General features: G+C 51.7%; 1 protein-coding gene across 5 annotated transcripts in view; it reads right to left on the reverse strand.

Moving 5' to 3' along the window:
* IGDCC4 (immunoglobulin superfamily DCC subclass member 4) overlaps nt 1–20483 on the reverse strand; it is a 42957-nt gene that overhangs the window by 11900 nt on the left and 10574 nt on the right. For 3 of the 5 annotated variants that reach the window (XM_072738833.1, XM_072738835.1, XM_072738831.1), the window contains 11 exons: nt 18618–18965; nt 17811–17952; nt 11171–11307; nt 9652–9792; nt 5757–5912; nt 4683–5096; nt 3978–4142; nt 3297–3434; nt 2226–2396; nt 789–1025; nt 537–638 (listed from right to left, as the gene is read on the reverse strand). In XM_072738833.1, the coding sequence (XP_072594934.1) occupies nt 537–638; nt 789–1025; nt 2226–2396; nt 3297–3434; nt 3978–4142; nt 4683–5096; nt 5757–5912; nt 9652–9792; nt 11171–11307; nt 17811–17952; nt 18618–18965 (2151 nt within the window). Of the gene's footprint in view, nt 1–536; nt 639–788; nt 1026–2225; nt 2397–3296; nt 3435–3977; nt 4143–4682; nt 5097–5756; nt 5913–9651; nt 9793–11170; nt 11308–17810; nt 18382–18617; nt 18966–20483 lie in introns of all 5 variants that reach the window. The other 2 variants (XM_072738834.1, XM_072738832.1) reach the window with 2 other exon arrangements.

Raw genomic sequence — 20483 nt, forward strand, 5'->3', positions numbered from 1 at the left:
TAGCCCATGCAGAGCCACGGGGCAGCATACTACAGCGGACAGACTTTTGTCAGGCAGTCAGGAGACCTGGTTCTAGTCTAGGCTCTGTGCCACCTTGGGCAAATCCCTTTATTTCTCTGAGGCTTAGTTTCCCGATGGGCCACAGAGGGACACTCTCCCAGCATAGAGTGGAGGGATAATCTGATAGATAGTAATGTAGGTGGATGTGTTTTTTAAAAATGTTTAAAGGTCAAACAGGGTCAGGAGTTACTGATCAACCATGGGATTTCTCTCTGTTCAAACCTTCCAAATTACCACTGCCATGGATGATGAAAATCCAGTGGCACGCCTGTAAGGCACTGCACTAACTGAAACTTCTCTCTGCAGCAGAGGCTTCTGGGGCTAGAAGAGGCCCTTTGAGCCTTGGAGAATGGGACTGGGGGAGGCTGAGGTACTGGATGGCTGACCACTAGGACTGGCCCAGAGGAAAGGGGAAGGCAGTAGCACACAGACCCCTCGACAGAGCCCTCCTCCCGCTGCTTTCTGAGCCTCCTCACCTGGCGTGGGAGCCTTTTCTGTTTTGCCCTTCCACACTGCCGCATAGCCGTCCTCGTGTTTGTTGAATGCCACAAGCTTTACCTCGTACAGCCGGCCAGGGGCTGGGGAAGGTCATGGGGGTCATTGGCTAGAGGGGCCTCTGAGGCCACCCTTTCATCCCAGAGAGCGTCCCGTTCCCAGCTCCCATGCCCAGCTGCCCAGGTCCCACCCAAGGCTAAATCTGTCTCACTCCCTCCTGCAGCCCTCCTCACCTAGCTGGGTCAGCTCATACTGCTTCACTTTCTTCTTGAGCCGGACAGGCCCCACATCCCAGGCCTGGTCTCCACGGCCCCCTGGGGGACTCTCACCACCAGCCTCCTCCTCGGCCCCCACCTCCCGCCAGTAGAGTTTGTAGCCAGAGATCTGGGCGGGGTGGGGGGGCGGCTGCCACGACACCACCAGGGACTCCATCCTTGCCCGGACCTTCAACTCTGCAGGGGCAAAAGGGACTGGGGGAGAGGAGCAGGATGGGAAGAAGGAGTGAGAGAATGGGGAATGAGAAGGAAGGCAGGGATGGGAGAAGAGGATGAGGCAGGAAGAAGCCAAAAGCAGGAAGCCAGCACTGAGTGAGAGCCTTGCCAACCTCCTCCCAGTGCGTCGGCACTCAGCCACCACCCTTAGTGCCAGGCCTGGGCTCAGGCTAGAGGTGAACTCATTCTTCTACATGCCAAGTGCTGAGAATGCAGGGACGTCTCCTGGGTGTTTGCAAAGAGGTTAGCAAAGAGCACCCCTGGGGTAGGAGTGACAGTATATGGCACAGCACAGGGCTCTGGTTCTTCTGAATGAATGAATGAATGCATGGGTACGGACAGGCAAGGGAGGGTCACAGGGGTTGCTGAGGCTGGAAAGGAGCCATGGGTGTCAGGAGCCTACGTGGAGCCTAAGAGTGGGGCCTTGCTATGTGTCAGACACCGTTCTAAGGACCTTGTATGTGTGTTTTAACTATATTCTCAGAAACCCATAAAATGACAAAAATACTATTGTCTCCATCTTACAGATAATAAAACTGAGAAGTTAATTAACTTGTCCAATGTCATACAGATAGTATGGGTGCCAGGTTCTATCTGCCCTTAATCATTCCATTATTGGGCCTCTCGACAAAATTGACAATCCGAATTGGCGGAAGCAACGACTATTTAACAAGTTCTTATTAAGTACTAAACATGTGTTTACAATGCATTATTAATCCTCATGCCACCTTTGGCATTAAGGGAAGCCTCAGAGGGATCCCTGGGTGGCGCAGTGGTTTAGCGCCTGCCTTTGGCCCAGGGCGCGATCCTGGAGACCCAGGATCGAGTCCCACATCGGGCTCCCGGTACGTGGAGCCTGCTTCTCCCTCTGCCTATGTCTCTGCCTCTCTATCTCTGTGTGTGACTATCATAAATAAATAAAAATTAAAAAAAAAAAAGGGAAGCCTCAGAGCTGTGAATGGTTTGTCCAAGGTCACACACCAGAGAGAAGGGACACTGGAGGCCAGGTTTGTCTGTAAAGGCCAGCCTTCACCTCTACACCTGCTTCCCTTACCCGTCAAACAGGGGGAGCCATGGAAGGTCTCTGATTGGAGAGGGTGGTTGGGCCTCTGTTCCAAAGGCACATGTACACCCACATGGTCACACACACTATCTTTCCTCTCCCCTCAAACCCCATACCGTGGCTCTGATTGTGCATACTGGGCGTCCGGTGCTGCATCCACTGGGAAGGGGTCCCGTAGCCAGCCCCGGTGCCAGCCGAAATCCGGACTCGATACACCTTGTTGGGCTGAAGTGCACTCAGTGTAAACTGTGTCTCATTTCCAGGCACCTCGGTGGAGAAAACCTGATCTGCCGGGACAGAAAATATGGCTGCAGGGTGGCTACCTTAGGACCATGACTCCTCAACGTCCCCATACCAGCTACTCTACCCCAGATCCCAGTTCCTCAGTGCCCATGAGAGCGTGAGGCCCTCTGAGCACTGAAGCCCTGGTGCCTAGACGGACTCCACAGCTCCAGAGCTGACTCCTGTGCCTCTGGCCTGGGCTGACGCAGGCCATCGGCTTCAGCTCAGAGTGGAGAGAACCATGGCATGGACTGCACACTTCCCCTTGAGCTGTCATCATCCCCTTAGGCACACACTAGACCGCAGGCGCAAGGGGTTGTCTCTGAAGGCCATCAGGCACCACCTTCTGGAACCCTGGTGACCACCCTAAGCCCCCTTCCTCACCCTTCCCTCCTTCTTCACTCTCACCCTAGCCCCCAGCCACTTGTCTTCCCCTAACTCTTTATACCTTTCATATCCTCTCCCCTAAATCACCTACATCTGCCCTAACACATCCTCCCCAATGCTGTTTCCTCAAACCTGCAAGCATGCCCTCCACTGCCCATCCCTTATCTGCTTTTTGAATTGGAAGGGACTCCAGGGATTACCTAGGCTACTCGCCTCATTTCACAGATGAGGAAACTGAGGCAGGGACTTAACAGCATTATCCACTATAGCTGTAGAGGAGGTGGGGCTACAACCCAGACCTCCCTCTGTCAGGAGCTTTGCCTCTTTGGCTTCCCTACACCCAGACCTTGTCCAGGTTCTCTTACTCCTCTTGTCCAGGTTCCTATTTCTCTACTCCACAGCTCTGCCTCATTGCCTCAGACATCCCCTGACCTCTGCTTGGGTCCGCAGCTACTCTGGTCAGCCCTTCCTATCAACAATGCCCAGCTAGGGGGAGCCCTCACCCTGCCTCCACTTACCTTCCTTTCCCAAACCGTACTCTATCTTGTACTTCACCACCTGCCCATTGCTCAGGCTGGGAGGCAGGGGCAGCCACGCCACCCTGATGTCCAAGGGGTTAGGGCTGGACAGGGAGAGCTGGGGCGCTGCACTGGGGACTGAGACAGAAGAACATCAGGGTGAGCTCTGCTCCACCGACGTGGAAGGTGAGGCCCAGGAGCGGTCAGAGACTTGCCCAGGTCACACAGCAAGTCAGAAGGAGGCCCAGGACCAGGATCTGAGGGAGGAAAGGGAGCCTCTCAGGGGAGCCCCAAACTGGATATGAGGGGATATCCTTCCCACCCCAAAGCCAGAAAAAGGTTTGGGGCACAATCTTCTACATCCAGTGGGTTCACGTCACCGGCCCCTGCCTGACTGGATGGTACATGGGTATTGAAAAGGGCCATATGACATAGGGAATCAAGACCTGGACTCAAGTCCCAGCTGTACTACTGACCTTGGGCAAGTCACTCTCATTTTCTGGGCCTCAGTTTCCCAAACTCTAAATTGGGAAGAATCCATATCCACCCCCTTACGTGGCACAAAAGATGGTAAGAGGCAGGTAAACGTGCCTTGGCATATGCTGGTAAAAAGAAGCGAGCTACCATCCCCAGGGAATTTTTTGGAACCCAAGGTGCCTCTTGCAGGTTTAGAGGCCCTACCATCATCCAGGGTGTGGACCAGCGCTGGGGTGGAGGTGCGGCTGGCCCCCAGCTGGGAGTAGGCCACCACGTAGAACTCATAATCGGTGTTGGGTTCCAGGTCCCGAACCTGCAGCTCTGTGGTGTCATTGTTCACTGCAAACTGGTATTCCACATTGTCCATGCCTGGGGCAGTGACACAGGGGACAAAGGGACTGTCAGAGAGCCACCCCAAAGGTCTGCCAGCTGGAGGCTATCTAGGGATCCTTCATATTGTCCCAGGCTCCAGAATAGTCTGTGTATAACTAAATCACCAGATCACATGAGCTGGAGAGTATAGACTTCCCTGGCTTCTAGTCTCACTGTATTAATTCCTCCACCAATTAGGAAGTTCCTTCTCGTGTCTAATTGAAATGACTCCTACTGCAGTTAATAAACCGGCTCCCGGAATGCCAAGGCATTTTCCCTGGGAGGAAAGGCATCCTCTTTCCCCTCTATCAAAACAGACTGTGGCTGAGGGGGAAACGGGCCACGCACACGTTAACCCTAACAGCATGGCCTCGAAGACTGCGGCCTAGGGCATATCTAGGCGGGTCTCTCCCGTAGGCTTTCACCCCGCCCCCTCCCGTCCCACCCCACCCCCAAAAGTACCCACCCGGCAATCCTTCCGCCACCTAACTTGCGCCGCCCTCAGGGCGCCCCCTCGCGGGTCCCCAGCAGACGTACCCCGTGCCTTCTGGTAGTGGAGGGAGAAGCCGATGATCTGCTCGCTGTGCAGCTCGGGGCGCTCCCAGGCCACCAGCACCGCGGAGCTGCTCAGCGGCGTGGCCGTGACCCGCGTGGGGGCGCTGGGCAGCCCCTCGCGCACCACGACGGCCAGGGGCGCGGCGGCGCACGCGGTGCCCGCGCTGTTCTCGGCCACGCACTGGTAGTAGCCGGCGTCCTGCAGGCCGATCTGCGTGATGACCAGGCTGCCGCCGCCGCCCTGCACCTTGACGCGCCCGTTGGGCCGCAGCGGCGCCCCGTCGTGCAGCCAGCGCAGCGCGGGCCGCGGCTCCCCCGCCGCCCGGCACACGAAGCGCGCGGTGCTCGCCCGCGTCCGCGACAGCGGCTCCGGTGCCTGCGAGATGGCCGGGGCCGCTGGGGGCGGGGGATGGGGGGACACGCTGACGGCGCGCCCGGGCCGCGGGGGCTAGGCCGCCCCAGGTCCCCCGGCCGCCGAATCCACCTCTGCTCCTCGCCCAGGCGTCCCCAAGGCCTCCGGAGCCGCCCCGAAGCCCCCTGGCTCCTCCTGGGCTTCCCCCGCTCGCTCCCGGCCGGCACCGTGACCTGCTTCTCGTGTCCTTCCGCGACCCGCACCCGAGAGACTTACCCTTCCGCCCTGTTAGCCCAGCCTTGCACAACCCCGTCCCCGAGCGTCACCCGGACCACTGCACGGTCTCCCCTAGCCCTCAGTCCCGTGACCTAGGTCCCCTCCCCCCCTCCCCCCTCCCCCCAAGCCGTACCCTGATCACCCCTCTTCTCTCCCCGTCTCAACTTTCCCCACCCGCACCCAATCCCACCCATCCATTCCCCCACCTGCCCTCCTCCACTCCACCACCCCCAGCAGAGCCGCCTCCCCTGAGTGCCGGCCCCCTAGCGCTGGCCCTGTCGCATCCTCCAGGGTGGGCCCTCAGTCCTCCCAACACACCCAGCTGCCCATCCCCCGTCCCCAGCTTCCGTTCCCCGGCCCTGCTGGCCCGCCCCACGCCGGCTCCCCCGACCCCCACTGCCCGGTGCCCACCCCCCCCCGCGCCTCACCCAGCACGCGGAGCTCGGCGGCCGCAGTGGCGAAGTCGCGCGTGCGGGGCTTGTTAGCGCGGCACACGTAGACGCCCGAGTGCCGGGGCTGCGCGCTGCTGATGAGTAGGTTGGTGCGGCCCAGGACGATGACATCCGTGGAGATGGGTTTCCCATCTGGGGGAGGAGACGGAAGAGCGGTGGAGGAGGGCCCAGAGGACTGCCCCTCCATCTACTCCACTGCGCCCTGGATGGGGGGGTGGGGGGCTTCCCACCCGCTAACAGTCCTTAATTGAATGCCAGGTTCCTCCACTTGCTAGAGGAGTGACCCTCTCTGAGCCTTCCTGTCTCCCCCTGTGAAATGGGGAGAGGGGAGTCCCTTGCTGGAGGGATGCCGTGCGGATGGAACCCAGGTTTGTGAGAAGGCCAGGCCCAATGCGGCCACCTAACAGGTGCTCAGTACACCAGTCAGTTATTACTATTACCCTTATGATTAAATGGATTTCTCTTAAGAAGGACACACTCCTCGGGGATCCCCGGGTGGCTTAGCAGCTTGGCGCCTGCCTTTGGCCTAGGGCGCGATCCTGGAGTCCGGGATGGAGTCCTGAGTGGGGCTCTCAGCATGGAGCCTGCTTCTCCCTCTGCCTATGTCTCTGCCTCTCTCTATCATGAATGAATAAATAAATACATAAATACATAAATACATAAATAAATAAATAAATAAATAAATAAATAAATAAATAAATAAATAAATCTAAAAAAAAAAAAAAAAAAAAAAAAAAGGACGCACTCCTCCTGTATGGTCTTATCCTAATGGCTGAGAGGTCTGCCCAGAACCAAAGATTTGAATATATGCAAGACTTTTACCTTGAATCTGAACTGAGAACCATTTTTAAAGCCCCTGCTTTCTGAACATGAACAGAAAATCCGGAGAAGAAATGCAAATGGCCAAGAAACACACACAAAAAAGTGTTCAGTTTCACATAATCAGAGAAATGCACACCAAAACACAGATATTAATTTTCACCTATCAAATTGGGAAAGTTTTTAAAAACAGTAAGCTGGGGCACGTGGGTCACTAAGTCGGTTGAGCATCTGCCTTTGGCTTGGGTCATGATCCTGAGGTCCCAGGATGGAGCCCCGCATCCGGCTCTCTGCTCCTTGTGGAGCCTACTTCTCTCTCTCCCTCTGCCTACCACTCCCCCTACATGTGCTCTCTCTCTGTCAAAGAAATAAATAAAATCTTTTTAAAAATAAAAATAAAAATAAATAAAAAGGGTAAGCTGCCAGAGAAAGGGTAAATGCTGAGAGGGGCTCCACCTTGACTATGACCCAGGGATTCCATTTGTGGGCACCTGTCCCAGGGAGGTATGAACAGGGCTGATTACTGTGGTGTTGATAGTGGGCATTGGGAAAGGACTTCAAAATTCAACGGTAGGAACTGGCAGATTGCATTATAGTTATATTCAAATGATGGAATATGGTCATTAAAACCGCTTTTTGAAAAAGTTTTAAAGGGACACCTGGGTGGCTCAGTGGTTGAGCATCTGCCTTTGGCTCTGGTCGTGATCCCAGGGTCCTGGAACTGAGTCTCACATCACGCTCCTCACAAGGAGCCTGCTTCTCCCTCTGCCTCTGCCTCTCTCTGTGTGTCTCTGATGAATAAATAAATAAAACATTTTTTTAAAAAAAGAGACAGTTTTAGAGATGGTTATGATATACTGTTGAATTAAAGTAAGACTTGGACTTGTAAATATAGCATGCTCCCAATTTCTGGGAAAAATGTACATGTACATAGAAAAAATCTGGAAAGGGGTGCCTGGGTGGTTCAGTCAGTTAAGTGTCTGCCTTCTGCTTGGGTCATGATACCAGGGTACAGGGATCCAGCCCTACACCAGGATCCCTGGTCATCAGGGAGTTTGCTTCTCTCTCTTCCTCTGCTCCTCCCTGTTCATGCGTGTGCTTGCTCTTTCTCTCTCTCTCCCTCTCTCTTGCTCACTCACTCTCTGTCTCAGATAAACAAATAAAATCTTTTAAAAAGGCAAAAAAAGAAAAAAAAATCTGGAAGAAAATACACTTGTATGTTAACTATTTTAATCTCTTTGGGTGGTGGAATTTCTGCTTTTCCCTGGTTTTCTACAACAAACACACATGACCTTCGTAACCAGAAGAAAACAAAACAAAAAGCCATGCCTCTTCCCTGACTTGGTGGAGTAAGTTTCTAGAAAAGGAACAGTGACTGGCATCAGGAAGGACATCCTTTTCCAGGCTTTCTCTTCCCAGTCCCTGTCCAGGAGTACTATTAGCAGACTTTCTTCGAGGGAGCTCCCAGGACCACCAGTGTCAGGATTCTCTGGGGCAGCAATTCTCAAATCCTCAGTGTGCACTCGAATCACAGAGTCTCTCAGGGGACCTTGTTAAGATGCAGAGGCCTAGGGCAAGCCCCAGATTCTGCATTTCTAACTAGCTGCAGCGGGTGGGTGCAAAGACCACAATTTCAGTAGCAGGACCTAGGGCAGTTTTAAATATTAAGATTCTTGGCTCACAAACTGTCCAGGCACGAAGGGAGGGAGTCTGCAGTTTTAACAAGCTCCCTGCAACATCCTGATGCAAGGTCAGGATTTGAGAAACACTCAGAATTTCTGGGCAACATCACCTACCCTAATAATAGGGCCTTGCTGGTGCCAGACTCCCCCTAACTACGCAAGTGTCACAAGTTCAATGAGGTGTGCAGGTCAGGGAAGTCCAAAGATACCAGCACTGTCCAATCTCATCAGTTCAGTGGGAAGTTGTTCAGTTTAATTTTTTTTCTTTAAACTCTACATAATCATTACATACCCTTTTGAACGTGAGATAAAACTTACGAAAAGGAGACAGTGTAGGCTAATAGACTGAGGCAAAGAGGAAAGGTAAAGAAAGTGGGGTTTAAAACTTACTTTTTCCATCAACTTGGGAAAAGTCACTTCTCATTGACAAAGGAAACAAAGATAATCTTTGCTGGGGCGCCTGGGTGCTCAGTGCGTTGAGTGTCTGACACTTGGTTTCAACTCAGATCATGATCTCAGAGGGGTTGGGCTCCCTGCTCAGTACAGAGTCTGCCTGCCTGTCCCTCCCCTCCCACTCTGCTCTGCTCCCCCTCTTGCATGGCCCTCCCCCCCAGCACACTCTCTCAAATAAATAAATAAATAAAATCTTTTAAAAATCCTTGCTTTTCTTCCATTCAGGACTGTAGAAAGTGGTGTACCAGAAACAGAACAAGCTCTAAAGTTTGGGCATTAAGCTCTCTGAGCCTCAGTTTCCCCATCTGTCCACTGGGAATAAGAGTCCTCACTCCTACCCCCTTCAAAGGGCTCCTCCAGGCTCTGGCAGGAGGCTGGGTGGAGCGCTCCATAGGCGGCAGGGTGCTGTGTGACCAGCATCCTCACTACCCTGATGGCATCTCATGTAACGCAGTTCCCCCCAGCACTTATCACTTGCTGCCTGATACTGTCAAATCTCTCTTCCTAAGTATGTATCTTATCTCCCTCACCCAGACGATGAGAGGAGAGGGCAGGATTCCTGTCTCTCTCACCTGACTTTTTTTTTTTTTAATTCACTGCGCCCAGCATGAAGCCAAGCACACAAGGCAGTAGCAATCCGAGTGGACCAGCAGTGGGGTCTGGTCTCACCCGACTCTAAGTCTCCCACATTCACTTGCAACACCATTAAGACCACTCTAAATAAGTGGACTCAAAGTGCTTCATAAAGGAAACATACTCCACACTGATTGAGGACTAAGTCTGTCCGGGTGTTCCTCAATCCTGGGAGAGGAGTTCCTGTGACATGGAGTGATCACCCTTATAGCTTCCCAACCCGAGGATACATGAGATGCCACGTCCTCCTTTCCCAAGCCCTCAGGTCACCTCCCTCCACTTACCCTGTCGGACCCAGGACACAAAAGGGATGGGGTCAGCGGTGGCCACACATTCCATCACTACACTCTGGCCCGAAACCACAGTGGTGTTCTCAGGGGCTGCCACAATGACCACGTCCTGCCCCCTGGTGGACGCCAGGGACCCTGGAGAGAGATGGCAGGCAAGCAAGCAGCCTTACCATTAGGTGTCCTTCACCTGATGCTCACAGTCAGCTGGTGAGGCACATGGGGTGGGGAACAACCAGGGTTTCATTGGACAGATGGGAAAAGCAGCCGCAGAGTTTGGCAGAGCTGGGACTGGAACTCAGAGCTCTTTCTCTTGGAGCCAGGAGAGGGATAACCTGGCCTCTGGGATACCACCCCCAATCTCCCCTACCAAATGGAACCCACCCTTCAGGCAGAGGACCATCAGGGTCCTGGGTAGACTTAGAGCCTGGATTTTGAGTCTACAGTCATAGGTTCTGGCTCCAGCACTGCCATTAATGTACTGTGCGACCTTAGGCAAGTCCCTTCTCCAAAGGGCTTTGGGCTCCCCTGTGGGAAAAGGAGGAGGTAGGCTCGAGTTTCCTCCACTTGACAGCTCCAGGAGCAGGGATTCCCTGCCAAGTTCTCCCCATGACCCAGGCCCCAGGGTTAGCATGGTGAATACCTGGTTTGTCCAGCAGGTGGAGGCAGAGACCCCCTCATCCCCCCATAAGGGCTCCAGCACAGGAGGGAGAGTGAACCGGACTCAGAGACCTGCTTACCAGCTAAACCACAGGAAAGTAGGATGGAGTGGAGGTGGGAGGGGTGAGGAGGGGGATGCGAAGAGATGTGCAGAAGGGCAGGGATGGGGGGAGATGTCATGGCAGAGGAAGGCAAGTGAGGCGCCGCTGGGGGAGGCCTGTGATGAGATCTATTGAGCACCTGCTAGGTGCCAGGCACTTTCTACTCTTATCTCAGCTATTCCCACAACCTCCCTGAGCTAGACATTTGATAACAGCCCAGGGTCACACAGATGGTAAGCAGAGAGGCCAGGATTCAAACCAGATCTTTCTGACCCCAGAGCCTGTGCCCTTTCTACTGCATCACGCCAAGACAAGAGCTCTTCAGAGAAATGGAAAGAACAGGAGCACCAGACTGCAGGGAACTGGATTTGCAGTGCCCAGCCAGCAGCAAGGGGTGAATCTGCTCATGCCCAGAAGGCGGAGACCAGGGCTTCAGGGCACTGATACCTCTTCGGATGCCTTCCCTCCCTCCTCCCTCCCTACCTGGGGATGCCCCACTCAACCTTAGGGAGCACAGAGCATCTTGTTGGGAGAGCCCAGGCCTGGGAGTCTGAAGTCTCAGGTTCCAGCTCCAGCTCTATCTCTGACTTGCTAGGTGGTACTGCCCTCTCTGGGCTTCCTCACCGCACCTGTCCAATAGCACTCCTACACTGTCACCTGTTTAAAGGCAGAGCCTGGGCCTCAGGAGGTACCTCTCAGCTCTGACGTGGCTGATGTCAGAAGACCCCATTCCCCCGCCCAGCCTGCCCGCATACCTCTTCGGGCCACGCTGAGCACGGCCTCGTGACTGAAGCGCTGGCGGACTGAGTTGGTGGCCACGCAGCGGTAGGAGCCTGCATCACTTTCCTGAATGTCCAGGATCTGGAGGACCCCGTTGGGAAGAGTGATGAGCCTTGGGAAGGGGGAAAGGGCACCTATGAGATGGGCAGGAGCTCCGCAGGGAGCGGTCCTGGGCCCACCTCCCCCTCCAGCTTGAACTACCCAAGGCATCTCACTTTCAAGCATCATTCATACTAAAAAACACAAACTAAAGCTGTGAGATACCATTTTCACCTATCAGGTTGGTAAAGATCAAAAGGTTTAAGGACACCCTATGTGGATGAGGGAATGGGGGAAGGTCCCCCTGTCCTGGTGGTCATGCCAATCGATACACCTGCCTGCAAGGGCAAGCCGGAAACCGAATCAATCCTGCACGTGCCTTTCAACCCAGCAACACTGCTTTGAGGACTCTCTCCCGCGGATATTCTCAGGCATGTACACAAAAACATGTTTAATGATATTCACTAGAGCACAGTTACACAATGGTGGAAGACTGGGAATAATCCAAGTGTCCATCTGCGGGGTGGGAGCTAACTAAATCGGTTTGGGTACATTCATACAATGGAATGCTAGACAGCTGTTAAAAAGGAGGCAGCTTCATGTGTCCTGAAACAGGACAATTTCCAAAGTATGTTTGGTACAGAACAGTGTGTGGGGATATACGCACTTGTACGCTTGCACTGAAGGTCCCTGGTAATGGTGGTTGTCTCTGGGGAGGGGACCTGGGATCCTGGGGCTGATGGTGGGAGACTTACTTTTTATCATATAGCCTTCTATACAACATGAACTTGTTTATCCCCTGCCTATATTACCTTCTCCCTCCCTGATAAAAATCCCTTTTATTCACACAATGTCATCTGACCCTCAAAACAGTCTGAAGAGATAGCAGGCATCACAACCTCCATTTTACTGGTGACAAAACTAAGGTTTCAGAGGCACTAGGGTGTTTTCCCAGGGACTCACAGCTGGAGCAGGGTTGAAACTTGAATCCAGGTCTTCTGGTGCCAAATCCCATGTTCTTCCCACTTGCCTGTCTCAGCAGCCATCAGATGGCTAGGGAAGGGATGGGGTCCCTGGGAAGCCCCAGTCAATACACACACTACCTAGGAGTGGTAAGGATGGATGAAGGTGGTATTCTCTGCCCTATTGGTTAAAGGGTTGGAAAGCAGCTCAGGTTAGAAAGGTCTGGAGCCCTTGCTTGGGAGATAGTGCAATGGAGGCAAGGCTGTATCCTTGCAGAGGACACTGGGGTGATGGTAAGTGGAGTGGGCTCTGGTTTAAGTGGAGGGGGTGGGTGGTGGGTCTTCCTGAATCCTCCATCTATGATCCTTGAAAGATTAGCCCATGTTTGAGAGTCCCAGTTTCTCAATAGAGCAAACGCTGCTGGTCCCTGGATGTAGGCTAGGCCAAGGTCAGAGAGAGAATGAGGCAGTAGCGTGCCTGATGAAGGTCCCATGGCTCATGGAGAAACGGGGTATGAAACAACCCAAACACAGGAGAGAAGAACTAGCTCAGGGGTATTGGGAGAAAATTCTGGCCACAGACCTGGTAACTGCTATGGCCCAAAGACTTAGAGAATGAGCATAAACCTGCTTCACTCCCTCCCTCATCCCACAGGCAAACCCATCTATGGCCCTGGTGTCTCACTCTCAGCTCCAGCAGCTGCTTGCCTCAGTGCTGGGGCCAGCAGGGGAGAAGGCACATGGAGGAAAGGGTGGCTAGAGGTAAAATCCTGGGCCAGGAAACTTTGATGGAAGGAAGGAGAAGGAAGGAAGGAAGGAAGGAAGGAAGGAAGGAAGGAAGGAAGGAAGGAAGGAAGGAAGGAAGGGAGGGAGGGAGGAAAGGGAGGAAAGGATAGCTCTCTTCTGACGTGGTCATCACTGAGCCAACAGAAGTGGGATGAAACCACTTTCCCTATTCATCTAAAATCTTTTGTTTTGTTAAAATATGTTTTTAGAAGCTCTGTCCTTGGAAAGATGTCCAAGATATATTGGTTAGTGGGGGCGGGGGGAGTCACAAAACAGTGTTTATGAAGCAGTTCTATGTTTGGAAACTAGATAAATGATATGTTAGGATATGCACAGAAAAAGTCAAGGGCAGTAAAGCTCACATCATTCAGGGAGGTTTTTCTCTGGCAGTGCGATCACCGGGAATGCTTATTTGTTGTGTTTAAAATTTTTTTTCTTGAATATTTATTAGGTTGGAAATACAAAACTTTTAAAAATTGAAACTGAAAAAGGCATATGCCCTTGAACACTTTGTGGAACTCCCAGCTCTCACACAAAAGAAGCTGTGACATAGAGGAGAGAACTGGTTTCAGCAGATGTGATTTTACCAAGCGACATCACATGTCTGAGCCTTGGGTTTCTCATCTGAAAAATGGGTTAAATAATTCTGTCCTGCCTAATTCAAAATCCCAACCCTAATGTATTAGGAGCTCACATTAGATAATGGACACAAACACTATCTAAGAACTGCAGATTCTAAACACACATTTACAATGATATAAACTGTACACATATTTTAAAAGATTGGGAAGGGAAAAATCACAATACAGTAACAACTGTCTGTGTCCAGTTGGTAGGTGAATTTTTTCCCATTGAATTGGTATGTTTTATTATTGTAAAATTAATTCAAACCTCAAATAAAACAAAATAACTACTTCTAAAATGAAAAGCGACCTCTCTCCAAAAGGAAAGGATCATTCCCTTTCCAAGCCTGAGTTTGAGCCTGCTGCCCCGCCTCCCAAAAGGGATTCAAGAACACAGCAGAGGGGGGCGCCTGGGTGGCTCCATAGATTGAGCATCTGTCTGCTTGGGCTCACATCCTGATCCCAGGGTCCTGGGATTGAGCCCCATATTGGGCTCTCTGCTCAGTGGGGAGTCTGCTTCTCCCTCTCCCTGCTCCCCCTGCTTGTGCTCCCTCCTGCTCTGTCAAATAAATAAGTAAAATTAAAAAAAAAAAAAAAACACAGCAAAGGGGCACCTGGTTGGCTTAGTGGGTAGAGCATAAGCCACTTGATCTTGGGGTCATGAGGTTCAGCCCCAGGTTGGGCATAGAGATTATTTAAAAAAAAATAAATAAGAAGAAGTACACAGTAGAAACTACACAGCTGCTCTGAATTTCAGAAAGATCAAGGAGCCCCCACCCCAAGCCCTTCAGAGATCCACCTAGGGAAAAGGGACCCTGGCTGAGGGTCACAGGGGGTTGACAGACACCTTGGGTACTGGGAGATGGGTAGGGTGGAAGGCTGGACCGGGAAGCCTAAGGTACTGAGGTCCATTGATGCTCTGTTTTTAAGTGTGAGTGAATGGTGATAACAAAACGACTTCAAGTGGATCCAGACACACATTTTTTTATCCCAGTGGTTGCGTATTTATTTTTATGACTACCTTATATTTATGGTAAGTCTTGCTGGTTTTCCATTTTACTGCAGTGAGATAATGTTCCTTTTTAGTACGTGTTAAAGTTACAAAAGAGAGCCGATTTAAAGAAATGTATTAAGTAAGTGATTGAATAAATGGCTTCAGAATGGCCAAATTTATAAAGGGGGTTTGTGAATTCCTGGGATTTGGGAAACATTGCTCTCATTGATTACTGGTTCCCATGGAAAGAAAATTATCCCCTATCATTAGAAATTAGTATAAGTACCAGTGAATTGCCTTCGGGTCTAATCTTCACCATCAGCTCCAAAAATATGCATATATACCTTGGCAGAGTGTGTTTATTAACTGCACATGTGTGCACCCAACGCCAAGGCATATGGTCTCCTCCAAACCGCTGGGCTGAGCTTATGAATAGCATATTTGTACATGTACTATATCTGGGCATGTGTAAAAATACATACCTTGGGCATAATCAAGTTGCTGTTTTAGACATTTCTTTTTTTCCCCCACACAATGTGCTAGGACATGCTAGCCTGGCTTATTTATAGCTAAGGATCACTTTTCAGAGGACTTGGGGGCAAACATTCTGAGAGCCCAGGAACTGGCAGCTCCACACTTCTGGGAGAGGCCTGTGGCTTCGTAGAATGATGCCTGAACTAGATGTTGAGAGGCAAGGGAGGCCTACTGTTTGCTGAGAAACTCGGGGGAAGTCACTTCTCTGCTCGGAGCCACAGTTGGACCACCTGACTTCTAAGCCCATCTGCAGCATGAACTTCTTCAGACCTTGCAGCTTCCCCACCCCAACCACCAAATCACAAGGGGCCTGTGTGTCATCCGTGCCAGGTTTCTGGCATCCCACACTCTGTGTCCTAGTTCTGTGACCTGGGCCGAGTTTCTTCTGTCTCTGGTCCTCAATTCTCTCACTAAACAATCCAGATAATAATATCTGCCATAACCATATGTGTAGACCACAGGAAGGATGCTCATGGTGTGTTAAGTGAAGAAAAAGTAGAAGTTGCTCTATAATTCCATTTTTGTTTTGGGAAAAAAGGTGAATGAGCAAAAAAATCCAGCATGGGGGCACCTCAGCTGGCTCAGTAGGTAGAATGTGTGATTCTTGATCTAGGGGTCGTGAGTCTGAGCCCCACATTGGGAGTTTACTTAAAATAAGCAAACAAAAAAAAACCAGTATGTGCAGTAAGACACAAATTTTAAAAGAGGATATTGGGGTGCCTGGGTGGCTCAGGTGGTTGAGCATCTGCCTTCGGCTCCAGTCATGATCCCGGGATCCTGGGATGGAGTTCCACATTGGGCTCCCCACGGGGAACCTGCTTCTCCCTCTGCCTGTGTCTATGCCCCACCCCCTCTCTCTCCTATGAATAAATAAATAAAATCTTTTAAAAAATAAATAAAAGAGGATATTTATAAAAATTCCAGAGGATAGCCACCAAAACTAATAGAGCCTTTCTATGCACAGTAAGTGTTTCTTCTGTTTTGCATATGTGAATGTGAAAAATCCATCTTCCAGGAATATAACCTAAAAGTAAATAGAGGAAAATATGGAAAACATGAAATACCTACCTTGAAAGATGATGGGAAGGATTAAGGGAGAAAACAGCTCTCATTAAATGGGGCCTATCATGCCTTTCGACATGCAGCAATTTCTCCGCTCTCTCCTACTCTCTCCAGGGGCTGCCAAGAGTAGGCTCTCCCTTGGTTCTCACTTAGCAACCCCCACATTTGGAAGGCACAGAAGTTAAAGCGTCAGCCAGCGCTACAAAGGCTGGTCAGCACTTCCGGTGTCGCTCCCTAGAATGCTCACTCATGGGATGTTAACCGGGTTAACACAGCAAGAGAGGCTGTGGGCAGATGAGTCTAGGAAGTGCGGGGTTCAATGAGCTTAACAGGCTTTCCATACAGGGCTTCTCAGAGCCTTGTCAACTCCAAGGGGGGGATTTAGAGGCAGTTTTCCCAACGTTATTTGACCACAGAATACTTTTCCTCAAGAAGCACCTTTAGTGACTAATGTTCTACAAAGAACAGTGACCTAATCCAACGCTTTCATTTTTTTTCTTTTCCTTTAATTTTATACATGGGGAGGATGAAGCTGAGTGAGAAGGGACTCTGTGAAGAGCAACAGGCTAAGCAATTATCCACATCAGCAGCTTGACTTCCTACCCTTCTTCCTCTGTTACAACTGTTGCAGGGATGTGCCCTGTCACTTTTCCACCCAGAAATTTCTTTCACTTCCACCCCTATGTAGATATGAGCAAAAGTCAGAGGAGCTGGGACAACTCAACACACTCAAGACAGAGTCTCAAGGCAGGAGACCTGGAAACCAGTGTTTCTGAGCCCAAGGAGCCCTACGTCCACCAGGAGAGAAGGAGAGAGCAAGCTGGTAACTACAGCTAGAGAGCTGGGGAGGTGGGGAATGCTGGGAAAGGCCTTGGAGCTACATTTCCAAAGATGTAAGAATCCATAGGGCGACAATCCTGTTGTGATGCCAGCTTGAAGTCCACAGAAGCAAATGAGCCTCGTGCTTCCTGCTCGTGCTGCAGGTACATCTAGGCCTTCCCAGGAGGCCACAGAAGTCCTGGGTCTAGATTCTGCTTCTCTTTCACCCAAGAAACTCTTCCCTGGGATCACTCTACCTACCCACTACCTTGATGAAGAGGGAGCAGGTTAAAATGGGAAGGGTCTCCACAACCAACCCCCCACCCTATTTATCAGATCCTGCACCCCACGGGTTGGAATTGAGAGAGGAAAAAGGTTATGCATCCTGGGTAGCACCTCCAGAGGATCCCGGCAGAGAGAAAAGCCTCCCAGCAGTGTTTGTGCTCTTAACGAACAAACTTCCTGCCACTGACTCACTGTGTGGAATAAAGGTAGCTTCTCTCTGGCCCTTAGTCTCCTCAATAAGGCAAGTGATTGGACTAGATAAGCTCTGAAGGACTCTATCACTGCTCTCTATCCAAGCTCCATAGCTTAGTGGGAGGCATTCTTTGCAGGGAACAAAAAGTGCTTGCCCAGCTTCTCTTTGGGGCCTAAGTGAGCTGAGAGTCCAGCCATGGTTGTTCCTACGTCAGTCTAGACAAATGGAGCCACCGTGACCCTCAGTATCCTGCTTCCAGAGCTCATCCCAGGGCCCTCTCTGGCCCACCCACTCCCCACTCCCCTATAGGACACTCACCGAGGCTCCTCAGCCACTGGTACCTGGTCCTTCTCCCAAGTAATGACGGGCGCTGGCAGCCCTTCAATGTGGCACTCGAACCGAGCAGTCCCATTCTCTTCCACCACCTGAGACTCCGGGTGTAGAGAGAAGCCTGCGAGTGCTGGGGGTGAGGTCGGTGAGACATGGGCAAGGACAGCAGAGGAGCACGGGAAAGAGAGGGGGCACAGACAGTGAAACACACATACACACATGCACATATGCACACGTGCAGACACACAGAAGCACAGGGAGACAGAAGCACAGGCAGGGCAAGTCCCAGCCCACAGACAGTTGAAGAGGCAGCAGGGGGATGAGAAGTGGTGATTACTGGTCAGACACTGTGTCAGAATGAATTGCAATGCCCCCCCGCCAACATCACCATGATGGTCAGCCTGCAGTAAGAAGCACATTTCTTCTGGCCTAAAGTTATTTCATGAGGATCTGTGCCTCCTGAGAACCCCGAGGGGGTGAGCAGGGTGATGGGGCTTGACTCCAGGCAGTCCACCTGCTCCAGTGCCCCAGTCTCTTACCAGCCTTTCTGGCAGGCTTCCTGGGGGAGAACACAACTTAGACTCTCAAACTCAAAGGGGAACAAAAGAAGGAGGAAGAAAAGGAGAGGTGGGAAGAAGGTAGCCAGACCAGGAAGGGACCTATTGAGTGGGACAAGAGGCAGGGAAAGGGGAGTGGGGTCAAGAGACAGGCTTTGTGCAAGGAGGTAATGGGGATCCCACTTCCCATACCCCAGGCTTCCTGGGTCTCAGCTCAGCCCCCGATGCAGGCACTTACTGGCAAGCTTGACCACTGCAGCCTGGCTGGCCACTACTCCAAGGGGGCCGTGGGCCAGGCAGGAATAGCTGCCCTCAATGACTGCGACGGCCCCAGGGGCTCCCTCATCACTGTCGTCTGGTGGTGCTCGTGGCTGGGACAGCCACAGGGAGCCATTGGGTAGCAAGCGCAGGTGGTCGAGCTCTGGCAGGGCGCCTCCGTCCTTGCTCCACGTGATGCTGGTGGGGGGTCCAGCAGACCCCAGACTACAGTCCAGCACTGCAGCTTGCCCTGGACCCAGGATCACTTGCAGTGGCCCTGCACCACAGCTCAGCTCCACGGTGGTCTCCTGAGGCCACGGCAGCTCCCCTGCAGAGAGAGGTGGGACACCAGGGCCATCAGCGGGTATCTTCCCACCACCTCCCACAGCCTCCAGGTCCTGAGTCACCCACCGAGGGGCTAGGGCGGCTCACGGAAAGACAGGTCTCATGGAGAGACTGCTGTCTGGATCCTGGCTCTGCCCCTACCACGTGGGATCTTGGGCAATCTGCCGCTCTTCTCCATGCTCACCTTCCCTGGCTGCTCAGCTTCCTCATCCACCAAAAAACACCATTCATAGCAACAGTCTTCATAATAGGCAAAAAAGGAGAAACAACCCAAATGCCCATCGCTTGATGAATGGATAAATATCATACTCAGCCATCAAAAGAAATGAAGTACCAATACCGATACTTGCTCCATGGAGGAACTTGAAAAACTTTACGCCAAGTGAAAGAAGCCAATCACAAAATGCTACATATGATATGATCTCATGTCTGTGAAATGTCCAGAATAGGCAAATCCAGAGACGGAAAGTAGATTAATGGCTGCCAGGGGCTGGGGAGAGGCAAGAATGAGGAGCTATGGTGAAAGGATATGAGGTTTCCTTTGGGGGTGATAGGAATGTTCTGGAATTAGACAGTGGTGATGGTTGTGCAACTATGTGAGCATACTAAAAACCACTGATGTGTACACTGTAGATGGTGAATTCTGTGGTGTGTGAATTGTATCTCAATTAGAAAGGACACAGGAATTCCTTCCTCATAGTGCTGTTGTAAGCCAGGGGTAGGAAAGGAATACTCCACCGTGTCTGGTCCAGCAGAGAATTGGCACTCGGTAATGTCATCCCTCATCCCTCCCTGGAACCTTACATACCATCTTGACCACTAGCACCCCACCTACTTCTGCTTGGTGACAGGAGGGGCTAAGCCTTCCTTTCTACAGCTCATTTTCCTGAGGTCACTCAGCACGCCAGAGCCTGTCTCCAGGGGCCCCAGAGGAACCTACAGCTCCAACATGGCCCCATGCCATAAAAGGGATGAGTAGGGGAAAAAGGAGGAAGGGGATGTCATCCCAGGGTTAAGGCAAAAAACTCACAAAGGCCAATGCTTATCACTTCAACCAACATTTCAACAAGGCCCAGTAACCATTACTCATAGGGAAGTGGTTGGCTCTCCCAGTTGTGTCTTCCAGAAGGTTGACTTGATGCCTCCTTGTACCATACAAGCTCAAGAGCCCAAGGTCCCTTCTCATTCTCCGGCCTGAGACTTTGCTTAAAGGTAGAATGGTGCATCTGACAGTGAACCACGGACAAAGGTGAGTATAATGGCACGACCTACTACGAGGCAGGTCTGGGCAGGCAGCCACGGGAGGGCATGCAGAAAGCCAAATGGCTTGGGAATCAGGCAGCCCTCTCAGTTCCGGACCTGGCTCTGTCACAGTCTAGCTATGTGGCCTTGGGCCAGTCACTTCTCCTTCTGGACGTTAATTCACTCAAACGGAGCAGGTGATGTCTGGGATTCTATGATGTTAGGATGATTCAGTGAATAATCATACCTGGACATACCT

This window comes from Vulpes vulpes, chromosome 15 (genome assembly GCF_048418805.1).
Source record: "Vulpes vulpes isolate BD-2025 chromosome 15, VulVul3, whole genome shotgun sequence".
Lineage (NCBI taxonomy): Eukaryota > Metazoa > Chordata > Mammalia > Carnivora > Canidae > Vulpes > Vulpes vulpes.